This window comes from Palaemon carinicauda, chromosome 28 (genome assembly GCF_036898095.1).
Source record: "Palaemon carinicauda isolate YSFRI2023 chromosome 28, ASM3689809v2, whole genome shotgun sequence".
Classification (NCBI taxonomy): domain Eukaryota; kingdom Metazoa; phylum Arthropoda; class Malacostraca; order Decapoda; family Palaemonidae; genus Palaemon; species Palaemon carinicauda.
The window spans coordinates 37,111,498-37,132,514 of NC_090752.1; the positions used below are offsets into that span (position 1 = coordinate 37,111,498).

A 21,017-nucleotide genomic window follows, 5' to 3' on the forward strand; every position below is an offset into this window, starting at 1 on the left:
AAAAACAACAGCTTTACCACATTGCATTTTGTCTCAAACTTAGGAACCACACTGTCAGTTGTTTCCTAAAGTTAGCTTAAGATAAGTTATGAAACTATAAAAAATCTGTTGTTCATCCTTTTGCCTTTATAAGAATGTTATCATCAAACTGAAGTTGGTTCAATATTTAACTGAATTTGGGGTTTGTTACAATTTAATCTAATCCACAAAATTTTTTTAATAATGAAGAATTACAAGTTCTTGCAAGTTCTACATCACGATTCATTAGAACTTCAGATAGCTTGTATGGGATAAATGCAATTTATCATTATGTTAACGTTTATTTTCATACTTCATACGCTAATTGGTATTTATTTATTCTGTATTAATGGTGACCTATATATCAACAGAGGACCTAGATGGAGAAGAAGTAGGAGATTTCCTTGTTACATTGATGGACCAAGAACTTAATACAGAAGTTTGTGATCAGTCAGAAGATGAAGTAAGTTTTATTACATTAAGGCATCCCATTATAACAAGTATTTATGTGCAAAGGGACACTTGAGTCATAGTTGCAGTTGTGGAAGTAGTAATAGTAGTAAACAGTATAGAGGAGTCTTTTTTTATCATCTGTACAGTAAGTGACTTTACTTTGCAGATTGGCCAGCACCTTTGTCAGTTTTTCAAGTTATGTTCAGATGGCAATTCAAATCAGGTACTGGAAGAGATTTCAAGGATTCCCAGCGTTAGTTTAGGGTCGTTCAATATTCAAGAAGAATCTGCAGAAGTTTGTGTAAGTACAGTATTTTTATAACGTATGCAGGTTTGATTGTAACCTTTTTCTTTTGCTTATGAGAGGAATTTAATTCAAGATATGCAATTTTTTTTTTTTTTTTTTTTTTTTTTTTTTTGTAATCCCTCTGCATACCATATTTTTATACTTGGTTCATCATTGTAGAATATGGTATTGTTGTTTGCTATTTTGTTGATAGATATTTTAAAAGGAAAGATGAATGTAAAATAAGATTTATTTGAAGCTATAAATTGTGTGGAATTACTGTTAAAAAGAAAATTATTTATTTCTTACAATGTTCCGTAACTGGAACACAAACCACGCTATTTATTAGGGGTATTACTTTCGCCGGAGCTGAAATGACGAGCCGTTAAAATTTAGCGGGGGTTAACTACCCGCACCGCTAGTTAGAGGGGGTAGGGTGCGTAGTTTGCTACCACTCCCCCTCACACACCTGTGATTTAGCTCACTTTACTTTTGGCTCGTATGGGGAGCTGATGTTTCCGCTCTTCCTCCTCGTCTATTCCAGACTGCCATTAATTTTTGTCTTTAGTCTCTCCTGCGAAGTGATCACCTCTGTCATGAGAGGGGCCACGCATAGAGACTCCTCTTCAGATGATCGCTACTGCTGAAGGTCAGCTTGCTGGTCCACGGGCCCTCATGGGTGTCATCAGTTCCTGATCGTCCTACCAGCTGACCTACCAGCACAACCTTGCCCTGCAGCTTAGTCCCTGGACTTCGGTCCTGGACTCTTCTATGGACCTTTCACGGGCGCCATCGGTGAATGTTCGCCCTTCGAAAGGGCACATCCCAGTTCCTGATCGTCCTGCCAGCTGATCTGCCGACCTACCAGCGCAACCTTACGCTGCAGTTAGTCCTTGGACTTCGGTCCTGGGCTCTTCTGTGGACTTTTCATGGTCGCCATCAATGGATGTTCGCCCTTCCAAAGGGCTCATCCCAGTTCCTGGTTGTCCTGCCAGCTGACCTGCTGACCTACCATGCTACCTTACGCTGCAGTTAGTCCTTGGACTTCGGTCCTGGACTCTTCTGTGGATCGTGCCTGCTTGCCAACGATCTCCAGCACCTGCGCGCCAGTGCTTTCCTACGCCCCCGCGCTCTCATGCGCGCCATTGCTTCCGCGCACGCCTCCAATCCTCCGCGCGTGCGGTAGCACCAACAGTCTTCCACGCACGCGCGCGCGCGGCCCCTCAGTCTTCCACGCGCGCGCTAACTATCTTCCCCTCGCGCGCACCAGCCCTCTTATGCGCATGCCAGCAGTCTTGCGCGCGCCAGCCCTCTAACGCGCAATCGCATGCACCCTCCCTTGCGCAACCATTCACATGCTTCTGCGCATTCTAGGGAGACTGCACAAAACCCTACACAGTGCCATACTGCGTGCCAGCTCTCAGCTGCGCTCTCATATCTAGCACCCTCCTGCTCACTTGCGCTCTCAGATCCAGCGTTCGCCAATGCGCCAACTCTTCACAAAGAGCCAGCGCTTGCCTGTTCACCAGTGCTCGTCTGCACTCTCAGACCAGCGCTCTCCTGCGCAGTTGCAGTCTCAGATTCAGTTAGGCCATCTCTTGCCAAAGAACCAATGCTCGCAGATCCAATGCTCGCCAATGCGCCAGCTCTTGCCAAAGAGCCAGCGCTCACCTGCGCACCAGCGGTTGCCTGCTCTCCAGCACTCTTCTGCGCATTCACTGAAAACTGCTCTTCAGCAGAAACAGAGCACCAGCATCATTCTGTGTGCCATAGGTCCAGTACTCTCCTGCACACTCGCGCAATAGGTAAAGAATAAAACTTTGTGGACAGGTCACCATTGCCCCATTCCTCTCCCCGCAATCGCATAACATGGCCGCCGGAAAAAGAGGAAAGAGGCTTCACAGAAGGATTCAAGATCCCAAAGATTCCATCTTTCAAGGGGAATCAAAACAGGGAATCCTTGGTCCCTATCTCTTCTGAAGTTTTTTCATGACAGTACCACCGTCAGAAAACAAGAAAGCATCAACAGACTGATCTCTAAATCACTGTTTGCTGACCGCTAGCTTGCCGATCACCAGATCGCCAATTGCAAGCTCAGCTCTGATCATTGACCTCTAGTCCCTCCAATGACTTAACGATCTTCGATTGCTAGTCAATAACCAGTCATCAGCTTGCTGATCACTAGATCACCGATGGGCAACTCATCTTTCTTCGATCATCGAATTCAGCTCGCTGATCTCTGACCAGCCAGGAGGGACCTTAGTCAGCCTGCTGATCTCTGACCAACCAGGAGGGACCATAGTCAGCTTGCTGATCTATAGCTCACCGATCATGGTCCGCCATCGATCACTGCTCATCAATGGCTTACCATCACCAACTGAGTATCATTAAACCATTCTGCTGTCTCTCAGGGCTCTCAAAGCAGAATACCAACTCATTTATTGCCAACCTACCTTGGCTAACTGTCCAGACAGCCTTCAACTGCCTGCAGTTACCATCTTTGGCTCACAGACCGCCGATTCAGCGTCAACAATCTCCCATACGAAAGGATCCGCAAGGAGCTGTCCCTTTGGGTCAATGTCCACACCATGTTGGAGTTCGGACAAGGGCTAAGACTTCAGGTCTTCATTTGCACACTGGACCTAAAGGACACATACTTCCAGGCCCAAACCATCCATCTAGGAAGGTTGGAAGATTCAGTCTAGACCAACAAGAAACACCAGTTCAGGGCACTGTGTTTCGGTCTTCCCACTACACCCATCCTGGTCTCACAGGATCGGCTTCTGTCTCCTTTGTTTCGGGACGACTGACTGACCTTAGCAGACTCAGTGGCAACCTTGCATTTTTACCAAGATCCAGTGATCAAGGTAAACCTGTGGAAGTCTTCCCTACTTCCCTCTCAGAAGACTGGTGTATCTGGGGATGATTCTATACACCAATCTCCACAAAACTTTCTCAAAATGAGAAGAACTCCCATCCCAGAGTGACCTGAGTCTGATTGGAATCAGGTCCTCGATCCTCTAGACATTCTGACCCTCATGGGACCAGAAGTTTGGACGAACCTCAAGGGATGGGTGTCAGTCGAGAATCTACAGAGTGGTATAACCTTCTCATCCTTCCCCACCCCTCGGACTTGATGCTGTGCTTAGAACACATTAAAAGAAGAGAGGAGGGACCATAGTGCTGCATCACACGACCTCAGCCCTCTGGACAGAGTCCGAAAGTATCTTCACTTAAATCTCTTAAGAGATGAAGGCCAACTTTCTGGTCCTTCAGCAGACTCATCGGTTCCTAACAGACCACTCAGTGATGTGATGGGCGACAATACCACATACCACATAGAGGCTCACATCGACAAGCAAGAAGGAACTTGTTCGCAGCCTCTTCCCATCTAACAGTATAAACACTAAGATGGGCCAAAGTCTGTTTGGTGTCACTATCAGCCCGCTTCATTCCAGACTAGAGGAATTTGCTCGCCGACAATCTGTGCACAGCGTCTCAGATAAGGTATACCGAATGGTCTTTGGATCACCTTGTAGCTGACAAAGTCCCGACTTTTTGGGGTCCTCCATCTAGGGATCTGTTCGCAACGCCCCTGAACCTCAGGCTGCCGTTGCTCCCCATCCCTAGACCCCAAGGCTCTATGGCAAAAAACAGACCAACAACGGTGGGTACAACAATGACGTTTACGTCTCGTCCCTGTTTTGTCTGGAGAAGGGCACTCAAGAAGGCTTGAACATCGGTCAGCCTCTCAAGGGCTCTCATAGCTCCGCTATGGCAGTACGCAGAACGGTTTCCAAACCTTCTGCAGCTCCTGATAGTCTCCAAGAGAACCCTCTCCACATCACAGGCAACCCACTTTGACACCTACCACAAGCTATAGCTTTGGTATGATTGTACGCCTGGAGACTACCCAGTACCTCCTCTCTCACTGAGGCTTTTCGCATTAAGTTGCGAAAAGGTTGTCTAGATATCTGGGGAATTCCTCAGCATCAGTCTACCAGGCAGTATATCGTCTTGTGTGGTTGATGTCATGGGAAAGTGTCTTTCTTCCCTTGATACCTCTATTTCAGCAATAGGGAAATCCTCGAGCATATGCAAGAGGAAAAGACCCCCTTTTCAGTTTCAGCAGGTAAAGACGATCACTCAACCTTGAGCCTTCATCTTCAAACTGAAAGGAAGGGACATCCTCTCATTGCTAGACCTTTCCTAACTTATACTTATACGGACTTACAACTTGCCTTTCTCCAGTCGAAATTGAGACCTTCCTCTCAGAACATGGTTCAAATTCTCCGGTCTCTAAAGAGACCTCCTTATGTTCCACTTCACCAGGCAACAAATTTTCACCTGGCGTAAGAAGACAATGTTCCTACGCACTCTGACAGCAGCCATACGAGTCAAGGAACTTCATGGTCTCTTTTGACATGGCCCATTAATGAGAAGGGCGAAAGGCAATGTTCAGTTTCGTCCCCGAATATGTCGCCAGACATATTCTCCAGAGGTGACGGATCCTACACAAGTCTCCACTCGGTAACGGACGATCTAGATCATCCGTTACTATACCCAGGGTAAGGTATGAGACTCTATCTTAAGAGAACAGCAACAGCCCACCTGGGACCCTTCTCTTATCATCAGCACTGGGAGAGACTAAAGGAGGATCACCAAAACATCATCTCAACATGACGACTCACGATGTCAGGGGCATAGTTAAGCCACTGGCCCTTCTAAGCAGATTACTCTGTGACGCAGGTTTTACAAGAAAGGATGTGAATGCTCCAGGTGACTTTCACAACCTTTCTCCTGCAAGACGTGACCCACAGGAACTCGATACGATCTCTATTGGTCCGGTGGTGGCTGGTTGTATACCTCAAGCTCCTTAATGGACAAGTAGCAGAATGTTGAGGGCACTGTTACCCAGTGAATGAAAAGATTTGGCTGGCTCTTATTCTTTTCTTCATCCTCCCCTCTCATGGGGAAAGCAGCATCCTGGGTTCTCTGCATAAGCTGACCTCAAACCACTACAGGTAAACCATGCTCCCTTGTATACCTAGTATTAAGCTAATACAGTTGCGTCCCCATACTCTGGCGAGGTGGTATTGGGAAAGTCTTGGTTACAACAGTTTTTCCTACAAGAGACTCGGAATAACTTTACCTAGATAGTCACACTTCTGCATATCTCAACACACAGCTTGCATAGGCCGCGGACCTTGCTATCTGACCTTGCTTAGCAAGGTTTTAGCGAGGCGCAGGGACTCCTTATTTTTTAGTACTACTGTACTCAGATAAGGAGCCCCCGGGTAAACCCAAAAGCCAGATTGGCAGGGACCTCCTCCCTTCCTAATGGGTGAGTCACCCCTAATAATTAGCATGGTTTGTATTCCAGTTACGGAACAAATGACAAATTCATAGATAATTTGTATTTGTTCCTACATTTGATACAAACCCTCATTCTTTACTATAGGAGATATTCTAGCGCGAGCTGGAAAATGCGGCAGAAAAACTTTAACAAGGTCGTTAACGACCGGGCAGGTAATTACCCAGCTGTTAGTGGTGGGGTGAGCGCCGGTTGGTAGCTGCTGTTTACCTTCAATCGAATTCTAGCCGTCGCAGTGGTAACACCGCTGCTCCTGCTTTATTTGCCTGGCAGACTAGCCTTTCTTTTTTGGTTTTTTGATTAATCCTTTTTCTTTTTTTTTGTTAGATGTGATGTCCTCTATTATGAGGAAGTGTTCCTTTATGTTGCAGCTGGAGGTGGATCCAATTTCCCTATGCCCTGGCTACAGAGGTCATAGGTGTTCTGAGGGTCCCCCTGCCAAGTATGTAAGTATGTAAAAGTGGACATCGCAGTACCTCCTCCTCTTCTTTGTCCTCGCCCTCTTCGGAGGCTAGGAGGGTGAGAGAGAAGAAGAAAAGGAGAGCCTACACTCCTTCGCCCAGACGTTCTCGCTGGAGACACAGGCGACATAAGAAGAAACATAATCGTTCTCGCTCTTCCTCGCCTTCTATCTCTTCACGAGATGTCTCGCCGCGAGACTATAAGCACTCTCGTCACAAACTTAAGAAGAGCGCTTACTCCTTATCCTAACATAGGGCATCAAGAGCGTATGCGCTAACATGCGCATACGCTCCAAGAAGAGCATAGCTTCAACACGCGCCACCAATCTCCTGCGCAATGGTGCTCTCCTACGCGCTCCCGCGCGCCAACATTCTCCTGCACGTGCACATACGCGCCCAACATCTTGCTTTCCTGTCCGCGCACATACGCGCCCAACATCTCACTCTCCTGCCCGCCATACTGCGCGCCATCCTACGCGACAGGTAAAATCTGCGCGCCAACTTTCTACTGATAGCAGGACTTCTGACAACCCTTGCCAGCACTTACCAATGCGCCAGCCTTCTCTCGCGCACATCCGCAAGGATATATGTGTACACTCGTGAATCCTCTCCTAGGGATGCGCGCCAACATTCTCCCGTGCGCCCCGTATGAATCCACTGTGCGCCCGCGCGCTAGGGAATTTTCTCCTGCGCGCGCGCCCTACGGCTGGCACAGACGTGCGAGAACGCTCTCCCGCGCGCCCGTTTACACCTTCACCTAGATGTTCTCGCCGAAGAGACAGGCAATATAGGAAGAGACGTCATCGTTCTCGCTCTTTCTTGCCTTCTGTCTCTCCCCGAGACATCTCGCCAAAAAGACTATATGCGCTCTTGCCACAAACCTAAGAAGAACGCTTCCTCTCGTCATCGTTCTGCCTCGCTGTCGTCTTTCTCTGGCGAGGGATCATCCAAGAAGCCAGGAGCGTGGCCAAGGGCAAATCACGTCCTGACCACGAACCCTCTTCGCATAATAGTTAGAGGGTCTCCGTTCGCTCTAGAAAAGTCAGATAGAGCGCTTCTCCTCGCTTCACTCCTTATCTTCAGAGAAGATCGCTCTCGCCTTCGAATTCTCGATCTCTGACCCTTTGGGATCTCGTGACAGGGAACTTCGGTTTCCCGGTGCGCTATTCCTTCGTTTTCTCGCAACTCAAGTTGCTGAAACCTCAGGCTCTCGTGCTTTTAGTCTCACTGACACTTTGGTGTCTCGTGACAAAGGAAACTTCCGTTTCCCGTTGCTCTGGCCCTTCTGGTTCTCGCAACACAACCTCTAGGGGCACACACGATCACGCTGAACCTTCTGGTTCTCGTGAAAGAAGTCACCAAGAGTATTACTCTTATGACAGAGAGTCTTCGGACTCTTGTTGCGCGGAGTGTTCGCGTACGCTCAACCAACACTGCGCCCATGACCATCAAGAGTTTTACTCTTATGGCAGAGTCTTCAGACTCCCGTCACACAAGGTGTTCGCACTCAATTAGCGCTACACACGCAAATCTCCGGTCATACTTGCGGGATCAATCCCTCGCTCTTGTGTTTCAGACAGGACAACCTCCCCATTTCCTTTGCTCCCTAATGAGTTAAGGATTAAGAATCTCTCGGAAACCTCAGAAGAAGATGCAGGGGTTCGGTTGGCCCTTCTTCTCTTCGGTTGAGAGCAGGAGGGAAAGGGGAAACGTGTTAGAGAGGCTAAAAGAAAACCCCCAGATAGTAGCGACGTAGAACACAATGCCGAGGGCTTCAGCCGCTCTGTTCGTTATTCCTGCGCTTCATGTGGCAGCTCATGAGCTGCCCATGTTACGAGATAGCACTCGTTGTCAACCTGCAACTTGATCAACTTGTTGGGAAACATAGATTGCTGCCAGGAGGTTCGCCTCCAGGGGTTAGAGAACCTCCCCTTTCGAGGGAGTGATAACCTTCCTCGGAATTGGGCTGCGTGAGAGAACCACCCCCCTTCCGAGGGAAAGCTTCCCCACTTCAGCCATTCAGCATCCTTCCCTCCCTCATGCAGAGTTGCGAACAGCTCGATGAGTTTTACCTCTGCTATATCGTTCCCAAAGACTGAGCTTTCTCCCCTTGAGCTGGGGAAAAAGCAAGTCTAAGACTTGTTCCTGCTTCGGGGGAACTTCTCCCTCGTTCGCGAGAGAGATTATTACGCCTACACTTTTTTCCCATAGGAGCTGGGAGAAAACTTGGGTCAGGCGATGTCCTCCATCAGGAGGACTTCTCTCTCGTTCACGAGAAGGAGATTATTACGCCTACGTTTTTTCCATAAAACTGGGAGAAAACTTGCCTTAGGCGATGTCCTCCTTCGGGAGAACTTCTCTCTCGTTCGCGAGTGAGAGATTATTACGCCTACGCTTTTTTCCCATAGAACTGGGAGAAAGCTTGTCTTAGGCAATGTCCTCCTTCAGGAGAACTTCTCTCTGGTTCGCGAGAGAGATTATTATGCCTATGCTTTTTTCCCATAGAACTGGGAGAAAACTTGCCTTAGGCGATGCCCTCCTTCTGGAGAACTTCTCTCTCATTCTCGCGAGAGAGATTATTACGCCTATGCTTTTTTCCCATAGAACTGGGAGAAAGCTTGTCTTAGGCGATGTCCTCCTTTGGGAGGACTCCTCCCTCGTTCGCGAGAGAGAAATATTACGCTTACACTTTTTCCCATAGAGCGGGGAGAAATCTTGCTTTAGGCAATATCCTCCTTCGGGAGGACTTCTCCATCGTTTGCGAGAGAGGTTACCACACCTACGCTTTTCCCCATAGAGCAGGGAGAAAGCTTGTTTTAGGCGATCTCCTTCGGGAGAACCTTCCTCCCATTCACGAGAGAAAACTTGTAGGAGTTCGCTGATCCACGCTCCTCCCACTTACGCTTTTGATTCTCCCCTAGGGGTGGAGCGAGAGCCTTGTCTTAAGCGATGTTCTCCTTTGGGAGAACAAATATACCCTGCGGAGGAGTTATCTTCATCCCATACGTTCTCCCCCTTGTGCTGTAAGGAGACGTCTTCTTGAACCTAATGGTTCTCCTCACGTTGACCCTTCGGTGTCTCGTGACAATCACTCTTTCGGCGGGCGTGATCGAGAGCCTTTGAACTCGTCATGTTGATCCTACGGGTTTTCATTACCTTAGGAGTCCTTCGGGCCTTTGTCGCGCTGGACTTTCGAGTTCACACGACTTTGAACCTTCAAGTTTCAGTTACGCTGAGTCGTCGGGCTCTCGTAACAATTAGCACAGTGTGTCCGCGCACGCACGCAAGTAGCGCTATGCGCGTGACCATCGTCATCAAGAGTTTTACTCTTATGACAGAGTCTTCCGACTCTCGTCAGCGGTCTTCACCATTACCTCCAGACACTCTGACTTCTCCGTTCTTCCCCTTTCGATAAGAAAGATACGAGGGGTAAGTCATAAGGTTTGTCTGCTACTCACGTCTCACTTTTACCGGTAATAACATGCGAGGAATTAGCGCAGCCTGAGGATTCCTCGGGAGAGCTGCCGTCGAGGGACTTAGAATCCTCCTATTTTAGGACTCTTAAGAACTATGTGTAATATTTAATGCCTCTGCGATTTGCATCTGTCTCCTTGACCTCTTGACGCTCCAGCCTTAGACAGGCTATGTCGTCCACCCCAAACCCTTAGACCAGAATTAATCTTCTGGCTGTGGCCTGATTGGTAACGTCTCTGACTGGTGTTTGATGGTCTGGGGTTCGAGTCCTGCTCAGACTCGTTAGTGCCATTAGTGCCTGCAACCTTGTGGGCTAAGGTTTGGGGGGTTTGGGGGAGCTTATAGATCTATTTGCTGAGTCATCAGCAGCCACTGCCTGGCCTTCCCTGGTCCTAGCTGGAATGGAGAGGAGGTTTGGTCGTTGACCATATATGGTCAGTCTCTAGGGCATTGTCCTAACTGCTAGTGCAATATCACTTCCCTTGCCTCTGTTATTCTTGAGCGACCTTTAAACCTTTAAACCTGGTCTGTTCACCGAGATCAGAGACGTCAACCCTTCTCCTCTGATCTTGGATCCCCTCACGGCGAGGATCACACCGGGCTAATCCTTGAAGAGACACTCTACTCTTCCAGGCTCTTCTCAGTCACAGAAGCCTCGGCAATGGAAGCGACTTCAGTGTCTCTTCTGGCTTGACACGTGGTCTGATACAGTCGGCTACCTCGCAAGCCACGAGGACTTGTCAAACCAAGACTCCAGGCAGTCCCTACAGGAAGTCCTAACTGCTGGGGCCAAGACAATGGACTTCTTAACCGCTACAACAGCGACCATGTGGAGCAATTGGGTTCTCAGAAGGAAGGATCAGTAGTTCCCAGACATCCTTTTGTACCTCAGTGAGGAAGCTCCTCTCAGTCTCGGCGATTAAGGGCTATCGCTCATCCTTGAGCCTCATCTGTAGACTGAGAAGGGGTTGACCTCTCCACCTCAGAAGACATCACCTTGGTTGTTTCGGGGTTTTGAGTGATCTTGCCCCCCAGTTGAGATTAGACCATCAACATGAAACGTGTCTTACGTTCCCTGAAGGGTCTGCCCTATGAGCCCTTAAGGGCCTCAGGCTACTTCCTGAACCTTAAGACCGTCTTCCTCGTACTTCTGTCCTCGGCTAAAAGGGTCAGTGAGCTACATGGTCTGTCTTACGTCACCCATTCTAGGGGAAGGGGGGGGGAGGACAGTGTCTCGTAACTTCGTACTGGGCTTGGTGGCTAGACTCATAATCCTTCATCTACCGATGAGAGATTTCGAGAATTTCAGTTTTCCACCCTCAATAAGGTAACACAGGATACAGACCAGTCGTTACTATGCCCAGTCAGGGCGCTAAAGAAATATCTGAAGCGCACCAGACCTTTCAGACCACGTCTCCATCATCTTTTCCTTAGTACCAACAAGTTAAGAAGAGAACCTCTCGCAACACCATCCCTTTCTGGCTCAAGAAAGTTATTGCGAGGTCTTTTCACGGAGACCCAGAGGCAGCACAACCCAGAGCCCATCAAGTTAGGGGAGTGGCTGCCTCACTGGTGTTCAAGAGAAATTTCTCAGTCTCCCAAGTTTTAAGTGCTGGGGTCTGGAAACGCCATTCTACATTCACCGCTCACTATTTGAGCGACATTACACAGGTCTCTAGACACCCTTTCTATAGGGCCTATTGTAACAGGTCAACGGGGGCTATAGCTACCTTACGCCCTCTCAGGGGACAGTAACCATTGGCTGAGGATACTGGGTTACACTAGGTTTTAAGAAGGACATCCATCTATCTTCTTCGTCTCCTTCTCCCTCCCATCTGGGGATCCTAGTCTGTATCGAGTTTCAGCTGAACTCGCCAATAGAAAAAAAGTTATGATACTCATTTGATTCATCTCACAGGGTATAAGTTATACTCGTGGTCACGAGGTTTCCCCTTTGCAAGGTCGGGGGAATCCTAAGTTTGAAGGGGTCCGAGTCGAATGTTCCCGACCCACTTCATCCTGAAACATTTGTTTCCTCGAAGCTACAAACCTTCAGTCGTGCTGAGATTATGGGGATCTACAAAGAAAGAAGGTTAACGGAAGATTTTTGCTTCAAAAAGAGTCTAGTCTGAGGACTATCTTCCATAGGAATAGGGAACTCCTTGGCCACCCTGGCCTCAAGACTAAGTCTCCTATAGTAAAGAATAAGGGTTTGTATTAAGTGTAGGAACAAATGGCAAACTTATAACAGAGTTTGTATTTTTCCTAAAATACAAACCCGAATTCTTTACACAAATCTTCCCTCCATCACCACCCCCCTAGGTTAGTCCTAGCTAGAATCCGATTGAAGGTAAACAGCAGCTACCGATTGGCTGTCCCCCACCACTAACAGGTGGGTAATTACCTGCCTGGTCGTTAACGACCTTGTTAAGATTTTTCTGCCGTATTTTCCAGCTCGCGCTAGAATATCTCCTATAGTAAAGAATTTGGGTTTGTATGTAAGGAAAAATACAAACTCTGTTATAAGTTTGTCATTTTTCGTAACTATACAAACCTTAGCTATTAATACAAACGCCCACCAGCCCTATCCCCCTTGAAGTCCTACCTCTAAGCAAAGTGAGCTAAATCACTGGTGTGTGAGGGCGAGTGGTAGCAAGCTAACCCCCTACCCCCGCTAACTAGCGGTGTGAGTAGTTAACCCTCGCTAAATTTTAATGGCTCGTCATTTCAGCTCCGCTGAAAGTAATACCCCTAATAAATAGCTAAGGTTTGTATAGTTAGGAAAAATACAAATTATCAACGAATTCATCATGTTTAGAAAGCCAGACCCATGGAGCATATATTAAGATACTAACTGTACTTGTACATTTGGTTAGCTTTTATTCAAATGACTTTATTGCCCTTTTTATGTAGTACAGTATATCATCCCTCTAATTTTCCTATCTATGAATAAGTCATAATGAATATCAACATATTGATTTGCTTCTGCACAAATACAAACCTTCATCTTTTATTATTATAGGAGTATGTTCAGCACAGGCTGGACATTGTCATTGAAGCTTTGCAGAAAAGGTAGTAATTGTTGGCAGATAGGCGAGTTGATGTGTATCTCCCCCTATCATGGCATATGCAGTTCATTTTTTCCTACTGCAAAGTGAATGGATGTAAATGTGGCACTGTGGGCAACAGCTTGGTATTGACATGTTATTTTCTATAGGGTTTTCGGTCATACAGTACTCCCAAGTTGGTTGATACAGTAGAGGGATCTATGCAATATTGAATAATCTGTTCCTACAAAGTTGTAAACAGTAGACTTGTATGAGAAAGGATATTGATTTTTATATTGTATATGTTTTGCTTTTATATCATTATACTGTATTTAATTTTTGTTTTTAAATTAGAATTGTGAAAGTGATACTGATGATAGAAGGATTTTAGTTTTGTGTCTACCCTATGTAACTATGAGTAACTTAATTATTATAATTTAATATTAGGCTAAAATTCTTGCCAATTGTGGTTGCAAGTTATTTATTCTATCTTCTGATTTGTACTCTTGTTAATATAATAATATAAACACTTAATGCGGTAGCGAAACCAACTAGACCGTGCCCGAAGGCAGGCTTGCCAACCGAGTTCAAAACTATGATACGTAGTATATCATCAAAACATCAAAATAATATCCAAAGCACAATGATGAGGTGTAATCGGTGAGAAAAACCTCCATAATAAGGTTCGAAACGAAAAACAACCAGTATGGAAGACCAATTGTAATACGTTAAGAACGAGCGAAGGCGGTAGCAAGCCAGCAAGGGAGCCGCAAGCGGTCTGACAAGAGGAAAAATAAAAACCTCGAATAAAATTAAAATTAATGGCAATGCTACCCCCAAAAGCTCAAAACTCATAGATATGGTAATTAACTTATATGGGGAGACCAGGGAATCCGCCATCTGCACAAAGAAATGAGATATGAACGAAAAAAACGAAAAGAAAAATATACAAATATTCATGGAATGCTGTGCTATAAAGGAGTGATGTCACTGGCGTGGGTTAGGTTAGTGGTAGTAGTGTTGATCGGCACCTCGCTGTGGTGGGGGTTTTGAAGAGGAGATATCTAAATGGTGCGAGACTTTGGTTGTGAATTATCACGCCCCAGTTATACCGACACCTTATATAGGTGAGCGAGCTGGGTTCAACCTGGCATTCGTATGCAATTTTTTCTCTGGTAATATATAGCAGTTACATACCTTAGAAATGGTGCTAAAAAGAGCATTTCACTGGGCGGCACAGGAGGAGCCCAGAAATAGATTTTTCCTTCGTCAAAATCCCTTTATTCTATCTTCTGATTTGTACTCTTGTTATTGTGCATGGTACTTTTCCTGTCTAACAGCACTTCATTGTTATCGATGACAAAATTTTAGTACTATACTGCCAAGTGTTTAGTGTGCCTGGTCCTTGGTTTTGATGGTCTAAGACATACAGTACTTGAATTTGAGGGTTTTTCCGTCATTGCTTGGTACCAATATGTTAGACAGGTTCTGGTTCTTTATACTGACATACACTATTGTTTTTATCCCATGTCTCTGTACTTTGGTTAATTAAACATTCAGAGGTTCTTCTTTCTCACATACTGATAGTTCCTTTTAATTTATCCCTCTCTAAGGGATTTAGTCGAGTAGAGAGCAAAGGTATGCAAACGATTGACTATCCTTGATGTTGGGTTGTTACTTACAAGTGTCAGTTCCAGAGTCTGTTAAAGGTATGCACCTATATGGATAACACCTTATCTTTGTTGGATCAGAGTTTTTACTAGAATTTTTATTGTGGTATCCAGGAACTGCCAACCTTTGGCCAAGGCAATCTGAATACCCAGGTGTCTGCAGCTCGTGTGCCCACATTTACAATATGTGCACAAGAGATATTGAAACTTCTTGTTCCTTAACAGCTTTAGTTAGTTTTGGAAAAAATTTTCATCCTTGGAATCTTTTTCTTACAGAAAGAAGTCTCACGTGACCATTTGTCGCTTTTGGAGTTAAATAATGGTGCCTATCTGAGGACTGGTACTTTCAGGGTTCGTTGCCCTAAGCATGGGTTTGTGTATCTCCTATGCTGTTACATATATATTCAATAACCAATACTTACATCATAGATCATGTGAGATTAAAGCTCTGTTGATGGACCTTGATGCTTATGGAGGTGTAGACCCAAATGGTATTTTTCCTTTGTTTTTTATAAAGACAGCAGATTTCTTAGCTCCAAAGTTATCTGTTATTTTGCGCAAGTTAGCAAGAAGAGGAGCTTTTAGCACTAGTTGGAGAATTGGTAATGTTACTCCTCTATGTAAATGTGTTTGTGGTAGCTCAAGTCCCACTGATTACCGCCCAATTTCCATAACTCCCATATTATCTAAAGTTTTTGAACGTCTTCTGGCAAAACGTCTTAATAGGTTTGCTGAAGGTAATCATCTACTCCCTAGTTTGCAATTTGGTTTTCGTAAAGGCCTTGGAGCATGTGATGCCCTTCTTACAATCTCCAATGCTGTACAGAAATCCCTTGATTGTGGTCGGGAAGTTCGTATGATTGGCCTTGATTTTAGTGCTGCCTTTGACCGTGTTAATCATAAGGCCCTTGTTTTCAAACTGAAACAGTTGGGAGTGGGTGGGTTGTTTCTTAGCATTATTATTGATTTTTTAAGTAATAGATCTCAAAGAGTTGTTGTTGATGGGCACCATAGTGATTATAGGAATGTGATATCCGGTGTTCCACAGGGTAGTGTTCTTGGCCCATTACTTTTCATACTATATACACATGACATGTGGTTTGGCCTAGAAAACAAGCTTGTTGCATATGCAGATGATGCTACTCTCTTTGCATCAATTCCATCCCCTGAATGTAGATCTAGGGTTGGTGAATCCCTTAATAGAGATTTAGCTAGAATTAGTGCATGATGCAAATTATGGGGTATGAAGTTGAATCCTAACAAAACTCAAAGTATGATTGTAAGTAGGTCAAGGACGGTGGCTCCTCAACATCCGGATCTCAGTATTGATAATGTTTCTTTAAATATGTATGACTCTTTCAAAATTTTAGGTGTGATTCTCGACAGTAAATTTACTTTTGAGAAACATATAAGGTCACTGTCTTCTTCAATTGCACAAAAAATAGGCTTATTGAGAAAGTCTTTCAAGATTTTCGGTGATCAATCTATTCTGAAGAAGTGTTTTAATTCTTTCATTCTACCTTGTTTTGAGTATTGTTCTCCTGTTTGGTCTTCAGCTGCTGATTCTCATCTTAATTTGTTGGACAGAAACTTACGGTCTATTAAATTTCTTATTCCTGATCTAGATATTAATCTCTGGCACCGTCGTTCAATTAGTTCATTATGCATGTTGCATAAGATTTTTCATAACTCTGACCATCCTTTACATTCAGATCTCCCTGGACAATTCTATCCTGTTCGTAATACTAGGCAGGCAGTTAATTCTAATAGCCAGGCCTTCTCCATCACGAGACTCAATACTACGCAGTACTCTAGAAGTTTTATTCCAGCTGTTACCAAGTTGTGGAATGATCTTCCTAATCGGGTGGTTGAATCAGTAGAACTTCAAAAGTTCAAAGTTGGAGCAAATGCTTTTTTGTTGACCAGGCGGACATGAGTCTTTTTATAGTTTATTTATGACATATTTGTTTTTGATGCTGTTAATAGTTTATATATGACATGTCTGTTTTGATGTTGTTACTGTTTTTAGAATGATTTATTGTTAATTTATTCTCTTCATTTATTTATTTCCTTATTTCCTTTCCTCACTGGGCTATTTTTCCCTGTTGGAGCCCCTGGTCTTATAGCATCTTGCTTTTCCAACTAGGGTTGTAGCTTGGATAGTAATAATAATAATAATAATGTAGCACAGAAAAATGTTTCTTCTCATTTTCTTGAGATATGGCTGAAGGCAGAAGTGAGAATAAGAAGCAAGTTATGTCTTTATCCTCCATCAAGGCAGTCTCCTTCTCTTCATTATCTTGCTCTTGTAGAAAGGAGTCTTGCAGGAAAGCTTCCCAAGAGCTATATACTGTAAACAGGACCCACTATATCCCTAAACCTAGTTGATTCCCATGTTTTGACCACAATCAAACTTACTGAGTAAGCACATAAAGGCTCCCTGACACCATCAAATGCTTAGATGCAGTACAAAGATATGGCTACCAGGTACATTACCACAACCCCTTATTTTCCTTCTCTCCTCCCTTTGGGGCTACAGCCATACTGAATATGCGCTTGACTGACAAGCATGCTGCCAGGTTACATGTTAAGTCTTGTTAGAACATCTTATTTTTTTATGCTTAGTCATGAAAGAAGTGATTTCCCTTGTCCTGTTTTTAACAAAGGGTGAGGGTGGTAATAGACTTATCTCCTAACTCTGATTACTTGTGAGTGTTGGGATGATGACTGCCTTCAAAATTCTTATTGAATTATTAAAGGAGGGAAGTTCTTCTTTTTTATTTTTCTTGTAAAGACATTTTCTCACTAAAACTATTATTTGTCTGGGCCCTAGCTGCTTTAACCATCTCCCATTTATGGCTGATAAGTTTTCTGGGGTAATTTTTTCTGGGAATGAACCTTAGCCCATTGGTTCAGAATTACTGTACTACTTCCCATTAATGAAGGAGCCATCTACTAAAGGTCAAAGGTTTGTATTTGTGTATGAATAAATGGCAAATTTTAAAGAGTAATAAGTATTTTTCATAGGTGAATAAACCTGACCCCTTTAGTTATCATTTCCCACATCAGTCTCCTTTCTATAGTTCTATGGTCAAATGAAAAAGGGAAAAGCACAAGTAATAAGATTTGCCAGCACTCACTCTCGAACAATTACTATTTTTACTAATATTCAATGACCATTTCTTGCTGATGCCCAAGCTACTCCTACAGTATATCAAAATTTGCCATTTTAATAGCAGATCAAATGAAAGTTGAATCAGAATAAAGAAAATCTGCAGTCTGGAAATTACCATATATACTCGTGTAACAGCCGATCTCACATATTGTGTGACCCATAAAATATGATTTTACCGTATATCTCGTGTATCATGCGAGTTACTATTTGAGAAACTAAATTAAACAAGACTAACATTTTTACTCCATTTCTTTATTCCATCTTCTACTTCAATGGGTTAGAAAATTAAAAGACAAAGTTAAAAAGTATTGTTAGTAACGTTATAATCATTGCGTAAACGCATACAGCTAAAATAACAACCAGACCCCCCCCCCCCCCCAAAAAAAAAAAAAAAACAGTTGCTCGAATCAGATAGAAGATGTTTAGTTTGCATATTGATATTGTACAATAGTAAAAGAAGATAAGACTGACATTTTTACATTATACCCTTATTCACTATGGAGGAAAGATTAAGAAAATGTACTGCCAAATATAAACTAACAAGCTGTAAATGAAGGCAAGAAAACAAACAATATTCATAGCCGCTATTCTGTTTAGAATCTGGAAAAGCTGTGTCCGAAACCAGAGGAAACATAAGGGCAATTTATTGGGAGGCTATGAATTTGCAAATCGCATAATTAAATGTAAATGCAGAATTTCGAAGGTAAAGTTACAAGTGTCTGAAAACAGAGAATATAGTTTTGTTATAACACGATATAAATGATTTTGTTAAGCTTTATAATCAAGCACCTCAGGGCTAGAAAAAAAACTATAAACTATCGTACATCGGCAACACGAATTAAACTCCGGTTAACTTCTATATGTGATTTAACTCAACAGTAAATGAAATATGAGAGAAGTATTTCAAATGAAACTATTGAAATTAGTATGCTATTTGGAAAATGATAGATTAAGTAATGATAGTTTCGTTTAAGAAATATGAAATCTCCCTCGGTATTCTGTCTTAATCAGCTGATTTGGAAAGTGTAGAGGAGTGTTGATTGACTTTCAAACGTAAACAATGGAAAAGATTATGATTTGCATTGTTTTGTTTATAAATACGTTACTAAAATATGAATATTTTATGCATTATTATTGGATAAAGTTAAGTATAACATCAGTTTAATAAAAATCCGGTTTATTTCAAATACAGTATATCTATTTTTCTTACCCCAGTAAATGGATATACAATTTGAACGGCGACGTAGCCTAGTCCAAGAGCGCATATGGTAATTTGATATCTCATGTATGATGCGACCCCCTTGAATTTAGCTTCAAAATTAGTCTTCAGAACTCGCATGTTACTTGAGTATATAAGATAGTACTAGACAAGTTTCCAAAATTAAGTCCAAGCCACGGTAGATTTGTCATAAAATCTCCACTATTACCCCCAAGGTCAATAAATGAAAGCAACTAGAACTTTGCAATAGGTGGCAAAACATAGTATAGTATATTGTATGGGAGACAATAAGAAATAAGACATGTTCGTAATTTAACCTCACAGAATTAACTTTTTTGTTAAAATTACAGTAAGCTTAATTTTTCTATGCAGTCAATCCTTGATTTACCTGGTTTTTATTTTAGACCCCGTCATAAATGGAAAAATTTAATTAAATGAAATCGCATTTTTTAAAATATAATACAGTACAGTACATTGTACAGGATGGTTACATGTGTGGTTGTAATTTGAACACACAATTTCTAGGTTCCTGATTACTTGAGAGACTAAATGTTATATGAAAATATTGTACTACACTACTGTATTCCCCATATATGTTGTTCTTATCTACAACTATTTACAGAGCACTAATTGCAATGAACCAAGAATTACTTGTATGCTCAACTTGCAGATGGCTTTTATTTATGTACTATATACTGATAGTGTGAAAGAATAGCTATTACTATGAAGTTTGAAGCTGAAAAATGAAAAATATTCTTTCCATTTCATACAAATAAACTCAATTGCAACCACATAACATTTTGATTTATTCAGGAGTTGTGGATTGATGTATTTTACATATATTGTAATAATGATCTGAAATAGAAAAAAAATGAAATAAAATTTAAAGACTGGATAGGATTTTGATGGAGAAAATTTACATTTTCAAATTCATGTAATCATATTTTGTAGATTAAAGAGTGATTTTTTGGCATTAACATATACATAAAACTATATTATGCAAATTGATATTATCATTACTACCTATTTTATCAAATGTTTCTTATTAAACGTAAAATTCTGCAGAAGGCCACTACTTTATGTTAATTTTCTCCCATTTAGTGTATAAGCTGCTACTGAGGTAACTGAAAAAGAACTGGGTTTAATATTTAAGTCAATGATGATTTAATCCTTGTAAGATTTCATTTTGTTTTTATTCAACAGGGTGACGTTTCTGGTATGGAGGCAGATGTATCTGGATTACAGTTGAATGATGGAAATTGTGAGGAGCCAGAAAGAGAATTAACAGAGTTAGAGAAGCAGCAGTTACAAGATGAAGCAGAGGGGTGGACAGTAATAAGAAAAGGAAATAAAAATAGATAGGATTTCTTGAATGGTGTATATCTAAATATTTTATCTATTTATTATTAATAAGTTGTCAGAAGACAATTTTATCCTTCATCCTTAAATATGAAATAGTATGTAGTCAAGTGTCTGAGGAACATCTGGGGTAATTTTGTGTTGATATGTGTTTTATGTTGTCAATGATACCAGTAGACTGTGTGCGCGTATATTGTACCACAATATAAAGGTCAGGGATATGTGCCTGAGTGTTGTAATTCAAGGGATATTAGTTCCTGAGTTAGGTTGGAAAAATGTATGGTAGAGTACTAATTTATAGGATAAAATAGAGAAGGCAGTCTTAGAAGTACAGGTTGGTTTTAGAAGAGGTAGGGGATGTATGAATCAGATTTTTAGTTAGGCAGATATCCGAGAAATATTTGGCAAAAGGCAAGGTGTATGTTGCATTTATGGATCTGGAGAAAGTTAATGATAGAGTTGATAGGGAAGCAATGTGGAT

At 42.8% G+C, this 21,017-nt stretch overlaps 1 protein-coding gene across 1 annotated transcript in view; it reads left to right on the plus strand.

The window, feature by feature from the left end:
* Positions 1 to 20,605, plus strand: part of LOC137622003 (pre-rRNA-processing protein TSR2 homolog) — a 33,938-nt gene extending 13,333 nt beyond the window's left edge. Inside the window, exons 3-5 of the mRNA XM_068352490.1 lie at positions 390 to 481; positions 638 to 772; positions 20,381 to 20,605. Coding sequence (XP_068208591.1) covers positions 390 to 481; positions 638 to 772; positions 20,381 to 20,539 — 386 coding nt within the window. The 3' untranslated portion in view covers positions 20,540 to 20,605. The remainder of the gene's footprint in view (positions 1 to 389; positions 482 to 637; positions 773 to 20,380) is intronic.
* Positions 20,606 to 21,017: the final 412 nt, after the last annotated feature.